The sequence below is a fragment of the Astatotilapia calliptera genome, chromosome 8 (genome assembly GCF_900246225.1).
Source record: "Astatotilapia calliptera chromosome 8, fAstCal1.2, whole genome shotgun sequence".
Taxonomy (NCBI): Eukaryota; Metazoa; Chordata; class Actinopteri; order Cichliformes; family Cichlidae; genus Astatotilapia; species Astatotilapia calliptera.
The window spans coordinates 23,373,159-23,391,300 of NC_039309.1; the positions used below are offsets into that span (position 1 = coordinate 23,373,159).

The 18,142-nt window shown below is 43.9% G+C and overlaps 1 protein-coding gene across 9 annotated transcripts in view; it reads right to left on the reverse strand.

Moving 5' to 3' along the window:
- Positions 1–18,142, reverse strand: part of rbfox3a (RNA binding fox-1 homolog 3a) — a 589,353-nt gene that overhangs the window by 347,761 nt on the left and 223,450 nt on the right. For all 9 annotated transcript variants that reach the window (XM_026177478.1, XM_026177476.1, XM_026177480.1 and 6 more), the window contains one exon: positions 3,614–3,674. In XM_026177478.1, coding sequence (XP_026033263.1) covers positions 3,614–3,635 — 22 coding nt within the window. In that variant the 5' untranslated portion in view covers positions 3,636–3,674. The remainder of the gene's footprint in view (positions 1–3,613; positions 3,675–18,142) is intronic.

Below are 18,142 nucleotides of genomic sequence, written 5' to 3' on the forward strand. Positions count from 1 at the left end.
TCGTCGTGCTGACATCTTTCTTCTTTCTCACATCACATTCTTCTCCATTTCTCTGTGCTGCAGCAGCACTTCTTTAATTGTAACGACCTTTCTAGCAGTGTTAAAAGCAGTTCATAGACAACTGGGCATCACTTTAAGCAACATAAAAAGAAGCTTTTACAGCCCCGTGCTCTCTCTTTCTGTCTGTTCACAGTTAGAGTGAAATGGTCACAGTTTGTGCCCACTGAGCCTTTTTACCCGTTTCAGGGTGAAATATATTGTATTTGCAATTTCATGCAGTTGTGTGTCAGTAAAACAGTCATATCATCTTTACGGTCTTTTGTCTTTAGTGACAGATGCTACTGTTTATCTCTATTAATAATGTAAGGGTCCTATAACAACTTGGCAGTTGCTTTGTGTTATCACCATTAAAGCCAAGCTTTAATTTTTAATGAGGAGCAAATAACCTCTCATAGTTTCCCTGTTACTAATGACTATGGGGTTGAATCCCACTAATCCCAGTCAGGCGTAATCAGCTCCCATCATTGCCTTAGGTAGTTTGGATTAGTTTGCTGGACCAGGGATCCATCATTAGTTAATCCCATTGTCTTGGATGAGTCCATACTATGTGGAGTGGAATGAAGGAAATAACATCTTTAGAAGATTTAAGTGAACGAGCTGCTCAAAGCAAAAAAAAAAGAAAAAAGGTCAACGTCAACATGAAGTGATGAGGAGGGCTGGCTCTGTGATTACCTGCACGCTCTGGTCACTAACTGTTACTGGGCAGGCCGTGGAGCTCCTTCTCAAACAGACTCACTCAGCTTTTTATTAGCTCTATTATAGCTTTTCAAACCTCTTTCTTCGACTCAGCTGTGGCTGATTTTGGGGGGCATTGTGGGCCCCTGTGAGTGTCGTCCCGAGCCGGGTGCAGCCTCATTTGCTTGCTGTGTAGAGTTTGTTCAGACTCTTTGACCTCAGCCTGAGGTAAATGGACTGAATCATTATTAACCTTTATTAATCTCAGAGCAAATTATGTATATGAAAGGTTCTTATAAAGCATGTTTCTACTCCACCTGAGCACCTGAGGATCTTATAAAAGATATTTCATTAATACAAACATTTTTTTTTCTGTGCTTTCCATTAAACATTCACACACATCCACACTCCAGTGTGTGCATCATATTAGATATTTGGCATGCAGACCGGAGCAGCCTGAGAACGAACCCCCAAACCTCTAATTAGTAGCTGACCTGCTCTACAGTTACTCAGCAGGTAGGACGTGGTCGCTGGTTGACCCACAGTGACTCATGTGCTAAGCTGTTACATTTTTTTCAGCCGTGTTGGATGACGGTTGTTGGAGACGTTCTCACTGAATGTTATATGTGAGTGATGCCCACACGTCTACTACTTTTCAGTATATACTATGGAACTAATAGTATAACTGGTCTAATAGAAAATATGTAACAAATATAAAACATAACATTCCAGTGCAGGTTAAATTACTTTCCCAAAAGCTTCCATTAACCTGTGAGCAGTCAAAGGGCTCTAATGAATGTTTCATTTTGAGAAGCTTCACAGGAGCAGCCATCACCACACAGATTTCAAAAGCTTTATAAAGTAAGAAAATACTATACACCATAGAGTCTCTTATGTTTTAGTCTTTGTCTGGGTTCCAATAACACAAAAAAAGAGATGTGCTTTCTTAGGACGTGTCCAAACAGAAACGGTGTCAAACTATTGAAAGAAGCAGCACTGTGTCAGACTAGTGTCAGACTAATTCTGCACAATTGTGCAGAATTAGTCTTGCTTGCGGTGCTGTGCGGTGCTGGTATAAAGTGATCACTGAGTCATACCACACATCTGGGGGAGTCCAATAGCTGTTTCTGCTTATTTAATAAAAAACATCTCAGATATTTATATGATGGTCGTCTAATCTCCTGTCACCAATCTGACGGGTTCCCTGAATGCCATCTCATTCACAGCTAGTGACACAGCCTCACACAGCATATCACTCACAGTGATGAGTTCTCTAGTTTATGCTGTTTTCAGTTTCACAGTCGAAGAGCAGTCCCTGAAAACCTGTCACCATGTCTTTGCAGGTGCTATACACAAAACAGACTAATGATGAAGACGATAGACAAATCGGTGAAATCAATTAAATTTAAAGGAATCAAACAAATGAGTGAGCATCTGACTGAGGCACACACAACTTTCCAGTTAGCTGCTGTGTCAGTGTGACTGGGCCCAGTCAGCAGCCTGCTGATGAACACTGATGGAAGTAGAATCAGGCCAATCTGGGACAGAGACGAAGGAGGAAGTGGAGGAAGTGCAGCAGAGCGCTTTAATTACTACATTCCGCACTTCAACCCTTTGCATTTGCTCTTTGTTCTCATCAAACACAAAAATCTTCGTCACCAAACATAATGAAGCCATTTTGAAACACTCTGGCGTGTGTGTGCAACAAGCGAGGCTGCTGAGGAACCTCCTCGACTCTACATTTCCACTGATCTAAGCTGGTTATCATTGATCTTTCCTGCTCCGATTAGATTGGTATCGATGTGCCAGTAGCACAGATGGCCACACCTACAGCCAGGGTCATGCTTCAGAACTAAAATTGAATCGAAATACTAATACATTTTTTATGATCGAACAGCATGGAGGTTTGGAGCCGAGCAGCGAGTTGCAGAGAATATCCAGTTAGCATTAGGAATGAGAGCTTACTGCCAGCAGTTAGGAGTCTGCACTACAACACTCATGAACACTCACGAACACTCACAGACAAGCGTTTGGATGTTCACCACCCAAACACTGCAACACAGCCTCACCCGACTGAGGGTTTGATCCCAGGCAAAAAGAAGACATTACAGTATATTTTAAGTGTCTCTGAATAAATAACAACTGCTCTTCCATGTTTTCAGTGCTCTTCTTCACCCAAACTCTCAAGTTCCTCCCTTTAAACAACCCGCCTGTCTGCTGATAAAGAACATAGTGAGGGGGAATATGTACAAGCTAATCTTTTTGAGGAAAAGGCCAATATAACTAGCTGTAAATAATATTTTGTTGAAGCTATTGCTAAATAAAAGATACCCAAGTCTTTACTGGGATATTTTCACCCCAACAAGCTTGGCAGGGCTGAAGCACCCACTTCTTTTTTATGTTGCTGAGGGGATGGGGGCGGGGTGGGGTCGAGAAGTGAAAACAAGAAAGAAAAAAGGTGGATGGATAGATAGGTAGCTAGATAAAGAGAAAGAGGCAAAGAGTGTGCAGTGGTGTGGCGGATGCAGGCAGAATTAAAGAGGCTTTTTTGTGGCGTTTAATATCCATTCATTGGCCGGACTGCTGACACAGTGAGAGCACTGCGTTCACGATTTATAGCCACTTCTAATGGGCATGCCCAGAACCAAAGGACTGCAGTCAGCACATTCTCCCCCTGTGCACACAGACACACTTGCAAAGACAGCCAGCTGCACGCACACACACACACACACACACACACACACACACACACACACACACACACACACACACACACACACACTGTGGTAGCTGTGCAGTAGATTGTATCAGTTAACTCACTAATCCTGGAACATACAGATCATTTGACTCAGTGTAACAGACACACAGGCACACTGACCTGGCCAAGTGGGGGTCTCCATGTACGTCCAAATGGTCAGAGAGAAGAGGCGTTCGCTGCCCTGTTAGATAAGCAGAAAAACAGAGAACAGGCTTAGCCATAGCAACACATTTTAACACATCTTGTAGCAAACATACGCGTGGCACAAACACGGCTCACAAGGCTGATGTCTAATGTCAGACAGCACGGGTCAATACGTCAGCACAGCAGCACTTTGAAAGGAGAGGAAATCTTTTCTCCTGGTGTGTGTGTGTGTGTGTGTGTGTGTGTGTGTGTGTGTGTGTGTGTGTGTGTGTGTGTGTGTGTGTGTGTGTGTGTGTGTGTGTGTGGATTCAACATTACACAAACAAAAATACGCAAACACACATCAGATGGTAATTTAGTATACCTGAGTATACTGGACAAGTATTCACACAGTATGAGACAGGGTATCTTGTGTCCTGTGTTTTTATACTGACTGGGATGAATTAAGCTGGGTTAAGTATTCCCAGAGCTCACTGTATTAGTTTTCTCTAAAACTTCTCAGTTTTACAGTTTTTATTCTCCTTGTCGTGACACAACTGTTACTTTCATTGAAGAACGGGATCGTGGTGCCTGTGGTGTGACCTAGAGAGTCGAGGGAGCTTAAGCTGTCTCTTGTCGTAATGGGCAATGTTCAGTCGCTACCAAATACAATGGAGGAGCCAGGAGTCAGAAGGAATATTGGGAATGTAGCTTGATGTGCTTCACAGAATCAGGGATGCACCAGGAAATTCCCGATGACAATGCATCTGTGGAAAGCTTCCACACTGTTCGGGCTGATAGCGCTGCGAATGGTAAGTAGAAAGGAGGGGGCAGGCTTGATGCTTTTGTTAACAACCGGTGGTGTAGCTGTAACAGTCAAAGAACAGATTTGTTGTCTGGACACTGGATTGTGCGCTCTTGGCTGTATTATTTGCCCCTGTGATCTTGGTGGTTGTCTGTGTTCCTCCCCCTGCTAACTCCACAGCTGCATGGGACCTTCTCCACTCTGCCATAGCCCGGTTACAAACCATGTCACCTTGGACACAACGGTGCCAACTTTCACACAGTACGTGGTCTGTCCCACCAGGGGGAGAGAATTTTAGACCTACTGCATGCTAATGTCAAGGACACACACAGTTCCTCCTACCTCCCCCACTGGGTAGGTCAGGTCACAGCCTGATTCACCTCACCCTGCTACGTGTCTATGAAGAGGGAGCCTGTGAACATTAGGAGATGGTCAGAGGAGGCCCTGGCAGAACTACAGGGCTGGGACACACTCTGTGAGCCTCACGGTGAGGACATGAGTGGGCTTACTGAGTGTATCACTGATTACATAACCTTCTGCACCAACTCCATTGTTCCAGTTCGGACTCTCCATGGTTGCTAAAATAATAACCTATGGGTGACTAATGAGATCATAGGGCCTTCAGAGGGGGCAATAGAGTGGAGGTGAGAACGGTTCAGGTGTTATTGAAGGGCATGATCAGTGAGACGAATAATCATTTTGAGAGAAAGCTAGAGAGGAAACTCAGCATGAGAGAGGTGTGCAGTGGCATGAAGACCATCATTGGATTCACTAACAGCAGGGGAGTTGGGGGCAGACCAAACGAGTTGAATGTGTTTTTCAACAGATCCAACACTGCAGGTAATGCTCACCCCCCCCTATTAACCTACCTGTAGTCAGCCTCCGATCCGCAGCTACTCCACTGCGTCTCTGTGAAAGTCCTGACACCCCTCCCTCATTTGTCACTTTCACTCACAGCCAGGTTCGAAGACAAATGAAGGCAAGTCTGCCCCCAGTTTTGTGGAGTCTTTCAGAAATTGTTCTGCCTGGGTCTACAGAGGGCCCAAGTGCTGTGGAAGACATCATGCCTCGTCCCTGTACCAAAGATGCCACGTCCCAGTGGCCCCCAGGATTACAGGCCTGGGGCACTGACTTCCCACGTCATGAAGACCCTGGAAAGACTCATCATTAGATTCGACCTATAGTCCGGCCACATCAGAGTCCCCTTCACTTTGCTTACGAGTGCTACTGTAGAGTTGAGGACACCATCGACCATCATTTGCCTTCTCAATCATCTACACCCATCTGGACCAGCCGGCGAGCACTGTGAGGGTCATGATCTTTTACTTTTCCAGCGCATTCAGCACCATCAGGCCGACCCTCCTGGGTGATAAGCTAACAGGGATGCAGGTGGATGCTTCTCTGGTGTCCTGGATTGTTGATTACCTGACAGGAAGACCACAATATGTGCGTCTTCAACATTGTGTGTCTGACAAGGTGATCAGCAACACAGGGGCACCACAAGGGACCGTCCTCTCCCACTTTCCTCTTCACCCTCTACACCACAGAGACCTCCATCTTCAGAAGTTTTCTGATGACTCTGGTGTTGGATGCATCAGTAAGGGCTATGAGATGTAGTACCGGGCTGTGGTCGACTCCTTTGTCAAGCGGTTCGAGCAGAATTATCTGCAGCTCAACGTGGCAAAGACCAAGGAAGTGATTGTAGACTTTATAAGAATCAAGAAACCTGCGACCCTTGTTTTAATTCAGCGAGTCGATGTGGTTGTTGTGGAGGAGCATAAATGCCCAGTAAACTGAACTGGACTGGACTTTCTTAAGGTAGTATCAGAGACGCAGATTTTTCCAAGATAAGGAGAATGCTGGACAATATCCCCCCTTCCTGACATGCATGCTAGCCTCAGGAAAACCTTCAGTGAGAGACTGAGATTTCCCAACTGTCCCACTGAATGACACAGGAAATCATTCCCGCCTGTGGAAACTTTTATTGGAATTTCTCTCAGCAATCACAAAGTTTTATGTTTGATAACATGGGCACCTCAACTTCAACCATATATATTTAGTTTGTGTTATATACTGCATTATTTAGGGTAACAAGAAAGAAACAGGAATGTAATAATGTGGTAATAAGTTATTACCACGTTATTACCTCTGGTAGTTTCTGTGTAATAAGCCGGAAACAGCTGCAAAATGCAAAACTGTCTGTTTCTATTTAACTGTCCGGGGTCCACGGTATAATCTGCCATTTTTGACTACTTTTAATTTTACATTTCACCTTTAAAAACTATTTACCTCACCTTGTTTGGTGTCATTCTTTTCAGCTCAACCTCACATGTCTGAATTTACATTTATTTTTTCCATTTTGACATACTATATTAACACAATTCATCTAAAATCAGAGATAAAACATACAACCAGAGTAGAAAAAGTTATATTTTTTTACTGTAAAAACCACAAACATATACAATAAATCCTTTTCGTATCTTGTAATGCAAAATAAATTGTAAATTTTAAAAACCTTTGTACAACCTTTGCAGCTATTTACCTAAAAATACAGCCAAGGCATTAAAAACAACAACATTTCAAACAGTTTACAGAACAATCAGATTACAGTACATACCCGAGCATCCAGCTCCGCACACCGAGAACCACCAACGCATGTTTAGAGGCAGCAGCCAAGCAAGATAGTATCACAGAAGAGTGCATTTTGTTAGTGTTAATAGTAGGGAGATAAGAACGTAATGTCACTGAGTCTGCCAAGCAAAGACTCAGAGCCTTGGCCTGCCGCTTGATTTGGTATACCCGAGAAATAGAAGGCACATGGTTCTCCAGAGAACCAACCAAGGTGTTCTCACAGTGGCAGGGGAACAGTATCAGCACAGCACCACCAAGGCTGGAGACAGAGCAATACTGCAAGAGTGTATGGGAGAAGCACGCAACCCACAACAGTATTGTCTCTAGATGCAGAAAAAACGTTTAACAGAGTTAACTGAAAATTTTTATTAACATCAGGAGGGCAGAGGAGGAAGAAGTGGATTCAGAGGCTGAAAGAGCATTAAGCCATGATGACCCGGAGAGTGTCATTCTCCTAGTACTATTGATGTTTAGCCGTCACCAAAGCTAGTTGTTTAGCTAGTGAAGTGGTAAGCGTCTGAACTAGTCTACTTACTCTGTGGTGTCTTTTGGTTGGAGCCTTTCTGTGTGGAGTTTGTATAGGTTCTCTCCAGGTACTCTGGGTGATTCTGAACGGCTGTCTGTCCGTGTTGGCCCTGCGACAGACTGCGATACATCCAGGGTGTACCCCGCCTCTCACTCTATTACAGCTGAGACTCCAGCCTCCGCGACCCTGATAACATAGAGTGCTCCATAACCACACTATGTTGGAGACGGTGGAGTGTTTCAGTCACACCAATCTGACCGACCACTTCCAACTGCCACTTGTTTCTCTCCTGCACGGAGCACTCATTAACAGTGTTGGGCAAGTCACTTTGAAAAAGCAATTAATTATAGTTACTAGTTACTTCTTCAAAAAAGTAACTGAGTTAGTAACTGAGTTACAAGATTCTAAAAGTAATGAATTACTTGTAACTATTGCGTTACTTAAAAAAAATGTTTACCACTCTGGGGTCCAGGTTATAATTGGCCATTTTTAACTACTTTTGATGTTTCCTCCACATTTCACCTTTAAAAACTATTTATTTGCCGTGTTTGGTATCATCAGCACAACCTCACGTGTCTGAATTTATAGTTATGTGTTCATTTTTACTGTATTAACACAATTGATCTAAAATCAGACATATAACGTAAAATCCGAGTAGAAAAAGTGATATTTCTTTGCCTCATTGTTCTGACACACAACACAAAACTATCCACAACACTACACATCAACTACACAAGACAGCACATTAAGTACACACTCCAAACACTGTTTGGCTGTTTTTTGTTTGTCTTTTTGGGGGTTTTCTTTGCTCATAAGCAGAGGTCTCGCTGCGCTGTCCTTAGACAGTAAAAGTGACGGAACTATTGAGGTAAAAACGCCGCATATATATTGTTTATCATGACTCTGGTTTTACGTGGCCGATCAACACAGTTTATAAGCTGGTATATGTCACCTTGTTGCTTTGTCTTTAAGTGGTCATGTGATTGTCTTACCACGACTCCTTTATTCTTCCTCAGTCAAACAGCAGCACTCGTGCGATTGTTTTGCCTCCTTAGCTCCAGGTGTTGTGCCAAAAAGTGATCATCGGGCAGAAAGTGATTGCCGTCCGCGGGAGCGCGCACAGCTGCTTAAAGATGCAGCGTCCAGATTACTTACAGCTACTTCCGTGCAACTGATATAAACTGCGGTAACCTGAACACAGCTACTAACGTAACCACATTTTCTTGTTAGTAACTGTAACGGCGTTGTAACGAAAGAAATAGTAATTAGTTAGATTACTCATTACTGAAAAAAGTAACGCCGTTACTGGTAACGCCGTTATTCCCATCACTGCTCATTAAACACTGACTACAGTACTTCTGCTGTTCAATAGTTCAGGAGATTTCATTTTAATTGCTCTGAAAGCATGGGAGTAATTTCAGTTGTGCACATACTACCTGATGATGCTGATACTAATGACTGATTTATCCTGCATCGTTTCTCCTTTCGATGGTCTTTTTCAGACACCACGATGTTTGTGTAATTTCCAGATCACTCTGCTTTATCCTGATATTCCCTAATTACCTTATAGTTGCAAAGAGCTGTCAACTATAATCAGCAAGTCTGACTGGATTCCACCAATTTTCAGGCAGCACTTATCTCACCATGGTGTAAATGACTCCTCATGCTGATCTAGGTATATCCATGGGGTTTACCAGATGGCAAATGAAGCTCCACTGCAGGACCGCGATAAGAGATCAGGGACTGCTCCCATACTTGGGTAATATTTGATGGGATGAGCTGTGGTTGAAACCTTGGGATGTCATTGTACTTCTCCATAGAGAGGGCATTAAAGAAGGGAGGGTATCAAAATGCCACTGAGTTGGCGGAGCACAATGGCAATGTGCATACTTCAAACCAGACTAACAGACAAGGACAATTTAGCTGAAGATGAGTGAAGAAAAAAGGACTTCTTTTATGCAGTGGTAAAACTGGACTGGGACATGCTGCACTGCTAAAAGACTGAGTGGTGAAAATAAGCAAAGACATTATACTGGAATGTGCACACAGTAAAGGTTCTGTGACATTTAACGAAAACACCAATTGTGTTGTTTCAAAGAACATTTATCTTACATGATGCTGAGAAGACAGACACACAACCCTTCACCATCTTCTGCGTCTCTACTTTCCTGGTAAGCAGCAGCCTGTAGGAACACTGTGAGGATTCTCTTTCACCTACAAGCACATTTTAATCACCTGTCTGTGTGTGTGTGTGTGTGTGTGTGTGTGTGTGTGTGTGTGTGTGTGTGTGTGAGTCTGTCTGTGTTTGTGTGTGTGTGTTTGTGTGTGTGAGTGTCTGTGTGTGTGTGTGTGTGTGTGTGTGTGTGTGTGTGTGTGTGTGTGTGTGAGTCTGTCTGTGTTTGTGTGTGTGTGTGTGTGTGTGTGTGTGTGTGTGTGTGTGTGTGTGTGTGTGTGTGTGTGTGTGTGTGTGTGTGTGAGAGTGTCTGTGTGTGAGTGTGTGTCTGTGAGTGTCTGTGTGTGTGTGAGTGTGTGTGTGTGTGTGTGAGTCTGTGTGTGTGTGTGTGTGTGTGTGTGTGTGTGTGTGTGTGTGTGTGTGTGTGTGTGTGTGTGTGTGTGAGAGTGTCTGTGTGTGTGAGAGTGTCTGTGTGTGTGTGTGTGAGAGTGTCTGTGTGTGAGTGTGTGTGTGTGAGTGTCTGTGTGTGTGTGTGTGAGAGTGTCTGTGTGTGTGTGTGTCTGTGTGTGAGTGTGTGTCTGTGAGTGTCTGTGTGTGTGTGAGTGTGTGTGTGAGTGTGTGTGTGTGAGTGTGTGTGTGTGTGTGTGTGTGTGTGTGTGTGTGTGTGTGTGTGTGTGTGTTTCTGTGTGTGTCTGTGTGTGTTCTAAAAAGAGTCCTTAAGGTTTATTCTGATGAACCAGCTACACTGACTTTTTTATTTCATACCCCCCAAAACGTTCACACTTCCTGCATTTCCTTTGTCCATCTACACAAATAACAATAAACGTATTTGTGTTTGCATCATAAATTGTGAGTCCACAGCACTCCTGAGACTGAACAGATGCAGCCTGGACAGAGGCTGGTAGGTATACATGTGACAGATTATAAGAGTGTAGGACATGTTTAAGCCATTACAGACATTTAAACCTTTTCCTGATTCAGTTTAAGCTGTGAATATTTACTCAGTAATCTTATGCTGCACTAAAATTAGTTGCATTATCTGAGAGACGTTGATGGGAAATATATGACTTGTACTTCCTGACTTTGTTCTGTCATTTGAGCCAAAAGTTGAAGCTCTGAAGTCCGAATATTGTGTCATTGTGAAGGACAGCGGGATTGTAACCCATTTATGTTTCAAGTATGCACTGTCACTGTAATATGTCTGTGTGTGATACATCTAGAGCTGAATGGAGAAATGACCGAGGACCTGTGGTAATGAGCTTCCCTCGTGAGTTTCATGCTTACAGACATTACACGTGTTGTTAGGTTACTTTAGTAAGTCTGACTGTTTTTGGCCTCTGGTTGCCTCGTTGACACAAATGCTGTGAGACTGTAGCAAACGCCCTGACCGATGACTGCAGTTGCCGTCGATGTTGCTGATCAAAATCTGGAATTATGCTGTGTATTATTTTTAAATTTACTCGTGTGTGTGTGTGTGTCTGACACAATGTGAGATTGTCATGACCTGCCAGTGGCTGTCCTGGGATGCGGTGCTTTTCTGGTCCGCCATGGCGGCGGCTGCCTTCACCTGTTCTGCACACCCACCTGTGGCTCATCACAGCTCATGAACACCGACCGCACTTAAGGCCTGGTTGGAGTGGTGTTCCTCACTGAAGCGTTGTACTGAGTAGTGTTAGTGTAGCCCAGCTCAGTCCCTCGTGTTCTCCCGGTGTTCCTGAGTGTTTTTCTGACGTCTGGATTCAGACTGTGTGAAGTGGAGGGTGAGCGTGTGTTCCCTTTCCCCAGCCCTTGGAATCCCCGGAGCCCTCTTCTCTCTTCCTCATCGTATGTAGATATCACTGGTGTTGTAAATAAACCCACTTGTCTGACTGCACAGTTTAGAGTTCTGCCTTTTGAGTCCAGCACCAGCAAACGTGACAGAGATGGTGTTACATGCTTTCACATGGATGTTACTGTACTCTCCCCAGATGACAAAGTGATTGAGTTTGTGGGAATAAGTCTGATCCTCACAGACCTACAAGCCCCAAAGTACCTGTGACTGATCTAACAGCACAGCCCCAGAGGTCCTGGGTCCATGCTTTGAAAGGGTGAAACCTGATAGAAAAGAAATGAATGAATGCAAAATAAATTACTTTAACATGCATGTGTGTGATGGGTGGATGTAAACCTCTGACCACAGTTCTATATTCCACACATCCCCCTTTATTTATAAAAACATCAGGGGTGAGCAAAGTGCTGTTCAGTAAAAGCGAACATGAAGGGCAAACAGGCCAAAGGGTAAAAGGCACGGTGAAGTGAAACAATAAAGGAGGATGTAACGATTTCTAACATCAGACACCGATGTTAGAAATTTAAGAACAGGAAGTGAACAAGCCTGCAAAATAACTGCATATTGTTCCACATATTTGGAGCCCCAACTGAGAAAGCTCCATCCCCTCTGAGTGTGCACGGCATGTTTGGAACATCTAGAAGCATCTGGTCTCCTGAGCCCTGAGAATCAGATGCAGCAGTTTAGGTAGATTAAATGGGCACGGCCATTAAGAGATTTGTAGTTCGTTTACTCTGGTCCCAACAAGCTGCCGACTTTGTAAACTTGGAAGAGCTGTTGGAGAACACAGAATTTACTTTGACATGGCTGCTAGCTGCTGTCCCGTACAGACTGTGGTCCACACCACTACAGGGCTGAAAACAGCCTTAAAAGTAAATAAAAGGATTTTGAAATGGATTGACTGGATGCAGTGATGTGTGCTTCTGATAAAAAAGTGCATTGCTGTATTTGAGACATTATAAAGGCTGGATAGAGAACACACCAGTATGTTTCAACTCCAGGATTGGAGCCTTGAGGTGGAAGTAAGGTCAACTATGCTGACATAGAAACTTCTATCAGAGAGGAAGAACATGAACCACTGGACAGCTGAACCTGGTGCTCCAGCCTGGAGTGCAACAGCATGACGAGCACAGTCATCACTGTTCCAAAGATCTGGACCAGTTCCATCTATTTTGTCAAACTTTAGACTCATCTCCACCTAAACTCTGAGTTTGCTCTATTAAGGGTTTTTAATGATGATGTTATAGTAACTACGTGTTTTTGGTACCACACTAGAAGTCAAACTCTTATTAATAATGAGAAGAATAAAAAGGCCAAGGGCAGAAAAACCTGCTCGAGGGTCAGGGTTAGTCTGCTGGCTTTGTACACGGACAGAAAGACAGACCACCAAATCAAAAGTCTTTCACCTTAATTTTCTCCAGACAACAAGAACACCTTTCATTTCACGTTAGCATTTAGCTCTGCGTCTGTGATGCTTCCTCCAGCCAGGTGAGCTGGTGGTGAGAGCAGGGACAAAGCAGAGAGGAGTCGATGACCAACCGCACTGATGCACTCAGTCACCTGTCAGTGATTTAGGAAAGTCGACATATTGGCTTCTGTGTATATAAAAGTGATGACAGGCCTTTTCACACACTCTGTTTCCAGAGTCCAGAGGAAAGTTCTCCCAGCATCAGATCACGTTGGATCAGGCGGTACAGTTTCATTCATTTTAACATGAAACACCCAGTCCAGCTTCAGTGCATGCTGCCATTAAGGACAAGGAAGAAGAACAAATATAGATTCAGAAATCATCAAGCAGATTTTTAAGTGTTTACATTTTTCAGCTTAGATGTGGTGGAATTAGTCGAATGCCCTTAAAATGCTACTTTGTGTCTTTTCAGAGAGAAGAAAGCCCTCGAGCACGGGGCGATGCTCTGTCTACTGAGCGGCTCTCTTTTATTTTCCCGTGGCTGCATTTCCCATCTTCACAGTTGACTGTCCGTACTTTTTGAATACCCGGTGTATGCAGAATGGCCGTCTCACTTCTCACTCTCGTTTATTGTGCCAGATACACATAAAAACTTGATTGTAGCCGTATACTGCAGTATGCTTGGCTGTGTGTTATGGCCACTGATCTTTATGGCTTGCAAAGGAGCAAGACCTCAGCCTCAGCAAAACTCTGGCTGCACACGCATTCATGCTTGTGGTGCATGTGTGTGTTTCCCACAAGTTTCCAACAACACCACCGCCGCTTGTCCATCTGCATGCATCCTCCCAGGGGACGCATAATAGGAACATTTAAATGAGGTATGCATAAATGGATGAAGCCTTTCTCACATTACATGCAAGGACCGTGTGTGTTTTCCTGGTTGCATGTGCTTTATTCTCTCTTCTACATGGCTGGTGATGGCAGTTTGGTAATTGAACATGAAATGCATGGAAGGAAAAGGAAAAAAGGAAGAAAGGGTGGTGGAGAAGGTAAGAGATGAAAAGAAAGGCAGAAGTTGAAGGAGCCAAATACAATTAACCCCTGGAGTAAGTCAGGGATTAGATGTGCTGTAAACAACGAGAAGAGAGAAAGAAAGAGGCAGGTGATAACGGTGAGACTAAAGACTAATGAGATAAAATTACATTAAGCTATCACACGTGAAACTAGACGTGCTGCTTGTGTGTGTGTGTGTGTGTGTGTGTGTGTGTCCACAGATCTGTGGATCTTATGTGAGTGGATCCCCTTCTTTTCGTAAACACCTAAATGGCTCTGGGTGTGTGAGGTAAGCTGCCGTCTCTGAGACGGTGAACTCTATTTCACGGGTTAGTGCTACAACGAACAACAGCATCTAGCCTTTTGGCATCATAAAGCACAGCACTGCTCGCTCTCAATCTCACAAATACTGTTTGTCCATTTTTAGTTCCATCTCAGCGCTGCTATCTCCGGCAAATCCAAAGCTTCAGGCCACGAGAGGACTTTCTCCAAACAATAACCCCAGCCAGATGAGAGGTTTTCTATAGCACTCCTGGCTGCCCCCAGGGCCAGTACCTGCTATGTCTCCCTGGACTTTCCAAGACACAAAAGATGGCATGGCACAGACACAGGAAAGCAACACAACGCAGTTTACAGAAGCATAAATACACTAACCAGCCACACTCTGGGGAGCACTATCATTGGCTCTGTGGAGGCCAGTCCAAGACTAATAGTGCTGCAATCCGTGTTTTTCTATCCACATCTTGAGATTTTTGTTTTTCGCCTGTATGATTCTTTGGTTTGGTGATTAACCAACAAAAGAAGAAGAAAACATTCATATAAATGTGCTTGAGAACAGACGGTCAGGTACAAGGACTACAACAAAACTGAACAAAAAGCAGGCAATGTCCAACTCCAAAGAAAAACACACATAGTTTAAACCCGATGGCGTGCACCCTGCTGTTTGCGCTCGACAGAGGAGGACGCACTTACACATCGACCTTCACTGTTTCCACAGAACTTCAGCTAAAACTGCTGAGCTGAGAATAACCGAAGCTAGCATTATCAGCTTGTGTCAGTGGTGGAAGGGAACAATGAAAGACTAATGGGCCAGTTGTAAAATAAGTAAGTGTAAGTTTGGGTGTGTGCATATGCATCTCTATGCACTTTTGTATTTATGTACCAGTCTCCTAGAGGTTCTTAGCGTGATGCAAACTCAGACTAATGTAAACCATGAATCAGTGCACCGCTGAAGTGGCTGCTCAGGCTAAGCTGCTAGCATACAGTAAGGAAGGCATTACAGGAGACTGCTGGTGTTATAGATGGAGGGAAAGGACCTGATAGCTACATGGCTGCCTTTCTAACATCCTCGTCATCACAGTGGAATATGACATGACCCACGAATACAGGAAGGGATACGTCTGCTCACTGGCTTTATTCTGAGTTATCATGCATGATTATTTCCAGAGATGTTACTGATGTTTAAAGAAACTTTAAGCTAAAATCAAACTAGATCTGTCTAATAGGCTGATGGCACTGACTGTTAGCAGAAACAAACAGAAATCCTTCAAACCAAATGCAACATGCAAAGAAGCTGATAGCAGCATGAGCAGTGCAGCCAGAGAGGCCAGGTAAAGAGCACAGGCAGTGGAGAGAGTCAAAGTGAGCTGAGCTGCTAATGCCAGGATTATACAGTGGGGCAAAAAAGTATTTAGTCAGCCACCGATTGTGCAAGTTCCCCCACTTAAAATGATGACAGAGGTCAGTAATTTGCACCAGAGGTACACTTCAACTGTGAGAGACAGAATGTGAAAAAAAAAATCCATGAATTCACATGGTAGGATTTGTAAAGAATTTATTGGTAAATCAGGGTGGAAAATAAGTATTTGGTCACCTCAAACAAGGAAAATCTCTGGCTCTCACAGACCTGTAACGTCTTCTGTAAGAAGCTTTTCTGTCCCCCACTCGTTACCTGTATGAATGGCACCTGTTTGAACTCATCATCTGTATAAAAGACACCTGTCCACAGCCTCAAACAGTCAGACTCCAAACTCCGCCATGGCCAAGACCAAAGAGCTTTCGAAGGACACCAGGAAAAGTATTGTAGACCTGCACCAGACTGGGAAGAGTGAATCTACAATAGGCAAGCAGCTTGGTGTGAAAAAATCAACTGTGGGAGCAATCATCAGAAAATGGAAGACATACAAGACCACTGATAATCTCCCTCGATCTGGGGCTCCACGCAAGATCTCATCCCGTGGGGTCAAAATGATCATGAGAACGGTGAGCAAAGATCCCAGAACCACACGGGGGGACCTGGTGAATGACCTGCAGAGAGCTGGGACCAAAGTAACAAAGGTCACCATCAGTAACACACTACAACGGCAGGGAATCAAATCCCGCAGTGCCAGACGTGTCCCGCTGCTGAAGCCAGTGCATGTCCAGGCCCGTCTGAAGTTTGCCAGAGAGCACATGGATGATACAGCAGAGGATTGGGAGAATGTCATGTGGTCAGATGAAACCAAAGTAGAACTTTTTGGTATAAATTCAACTCGTCGTGTTTGGAGGAAGAAGAATACTGAGTTGCATCCCAAGAACACCATACCTACTGTGAAGCATGGGGGTGGAAACATCATGCTATGGGGCTGTTTTTCTGCCAAGGGGACAGGACGACTGATCCGTGTTAAGGACAGAATGAATGGGGCCATGTATCGTGAGATTTTGAGCCAAAACCTCCTTCCATCAGTGAGAACTTTGAAGATGAAACGAGGTTGGGTCTTCCAACATGACAATGATCCAAAACACACCGCCCGGGCAACAAAGGAGTGGCTCCGTAAGAAGCATTTGAAAGTCCTGGAGTGGCCTAGCCAGTCTCCAGACCTCAACCCCATAGAAAATCTGTGGCGGGAGTTGAAAGTCCGTGTTGCTCGGCGACAGCCCCAAAACATCACTGCTCTCGAGAAGATCTGCATGGAGGAATGGGCCAAAATACCAGCTACTGTGTGTGCAAACCTGGTAAAGACCTATAGTAAACGTTTGACCTCTGTTATTGCCAACAAAGGTTATGTTACAAAGTATTGAGTTGTATTTTTGTTATTGACCAAATACTTATTTTCCACCCTGATTTATCAATAAATTCTTTACAAATCCTACCATGTGGATTCATGGATTTTTTTTTCACATTCTGTCTCTCACAGTTGAAGTGTACCTCTGGTGCAAATTACTGACCTCTGTCATCATTTTAGGTGGGGGAACTTGCACAATCGGTGGCTGACTAAACACTTCTTTGCCCCACTGTATGTGCTCACAAACACATGCAGGTACTACACCGTTAATGTTTTTATGCATAATCACTTTTTTATATTCAGAACATACAGATTTAAAGATGTGGTAGATGAGTTAGCATAAGATGCTAACCAGCACTATTTGGAAATCTGTTTACTAATTAAACATGTGAGGAAGTTATTTATCTCTCCATCCTTTCTCTTCTGCTTATCCAGGCAGTGTTGCCAACTCCTCAGTAAGAAAAATCGCTATTGGTTGTCCTAAAAGTCGCTAGAAGTCGCTAAATGACATCATCACCTAATTTGCATAATTGGTCATGCTAATGTAATTGTAACCTACGCTGTTGGAGAGAGAAATAACATCGTGGAAAAGACATAAAGTGAGCAAAAAATGTCCTAAATGCATTTAGAGTTCATTTAGAACTACAAATTAAATTTCTTTTATTGTTTTTTTAATGTCACAATTCCAACCCTGGTCCTTTATCCGGGCTTCGACCCACAAAAGTGACCCGAAATAGGCACTCTGGTGGAGTTACTTTGTGTGTGTGTGTGTGTTTATAAGTAGTTTTAAACCTCGTGATCCACAAAACAGCATAAGAGTAAAAGAAGAACTGACTGCGTTACAGTCAGTGTGGGAGCAGGGGCTTCGCTCATGCGCGATTCATTTGCAGTTTGGACGCATAGGTGTGAACATCTCCTACAGCTGGGGGAGGACTATCCTCTGCCCGTGAGCGCTTTAGCACGGGTGAGGTGCCCACGGCCACACCGCTGCTTGCTGAGAGTAAGAGCAACACGCCCTTTCACGTCAAAAAGTCGTCATAAGTCTCCAATAACACCAG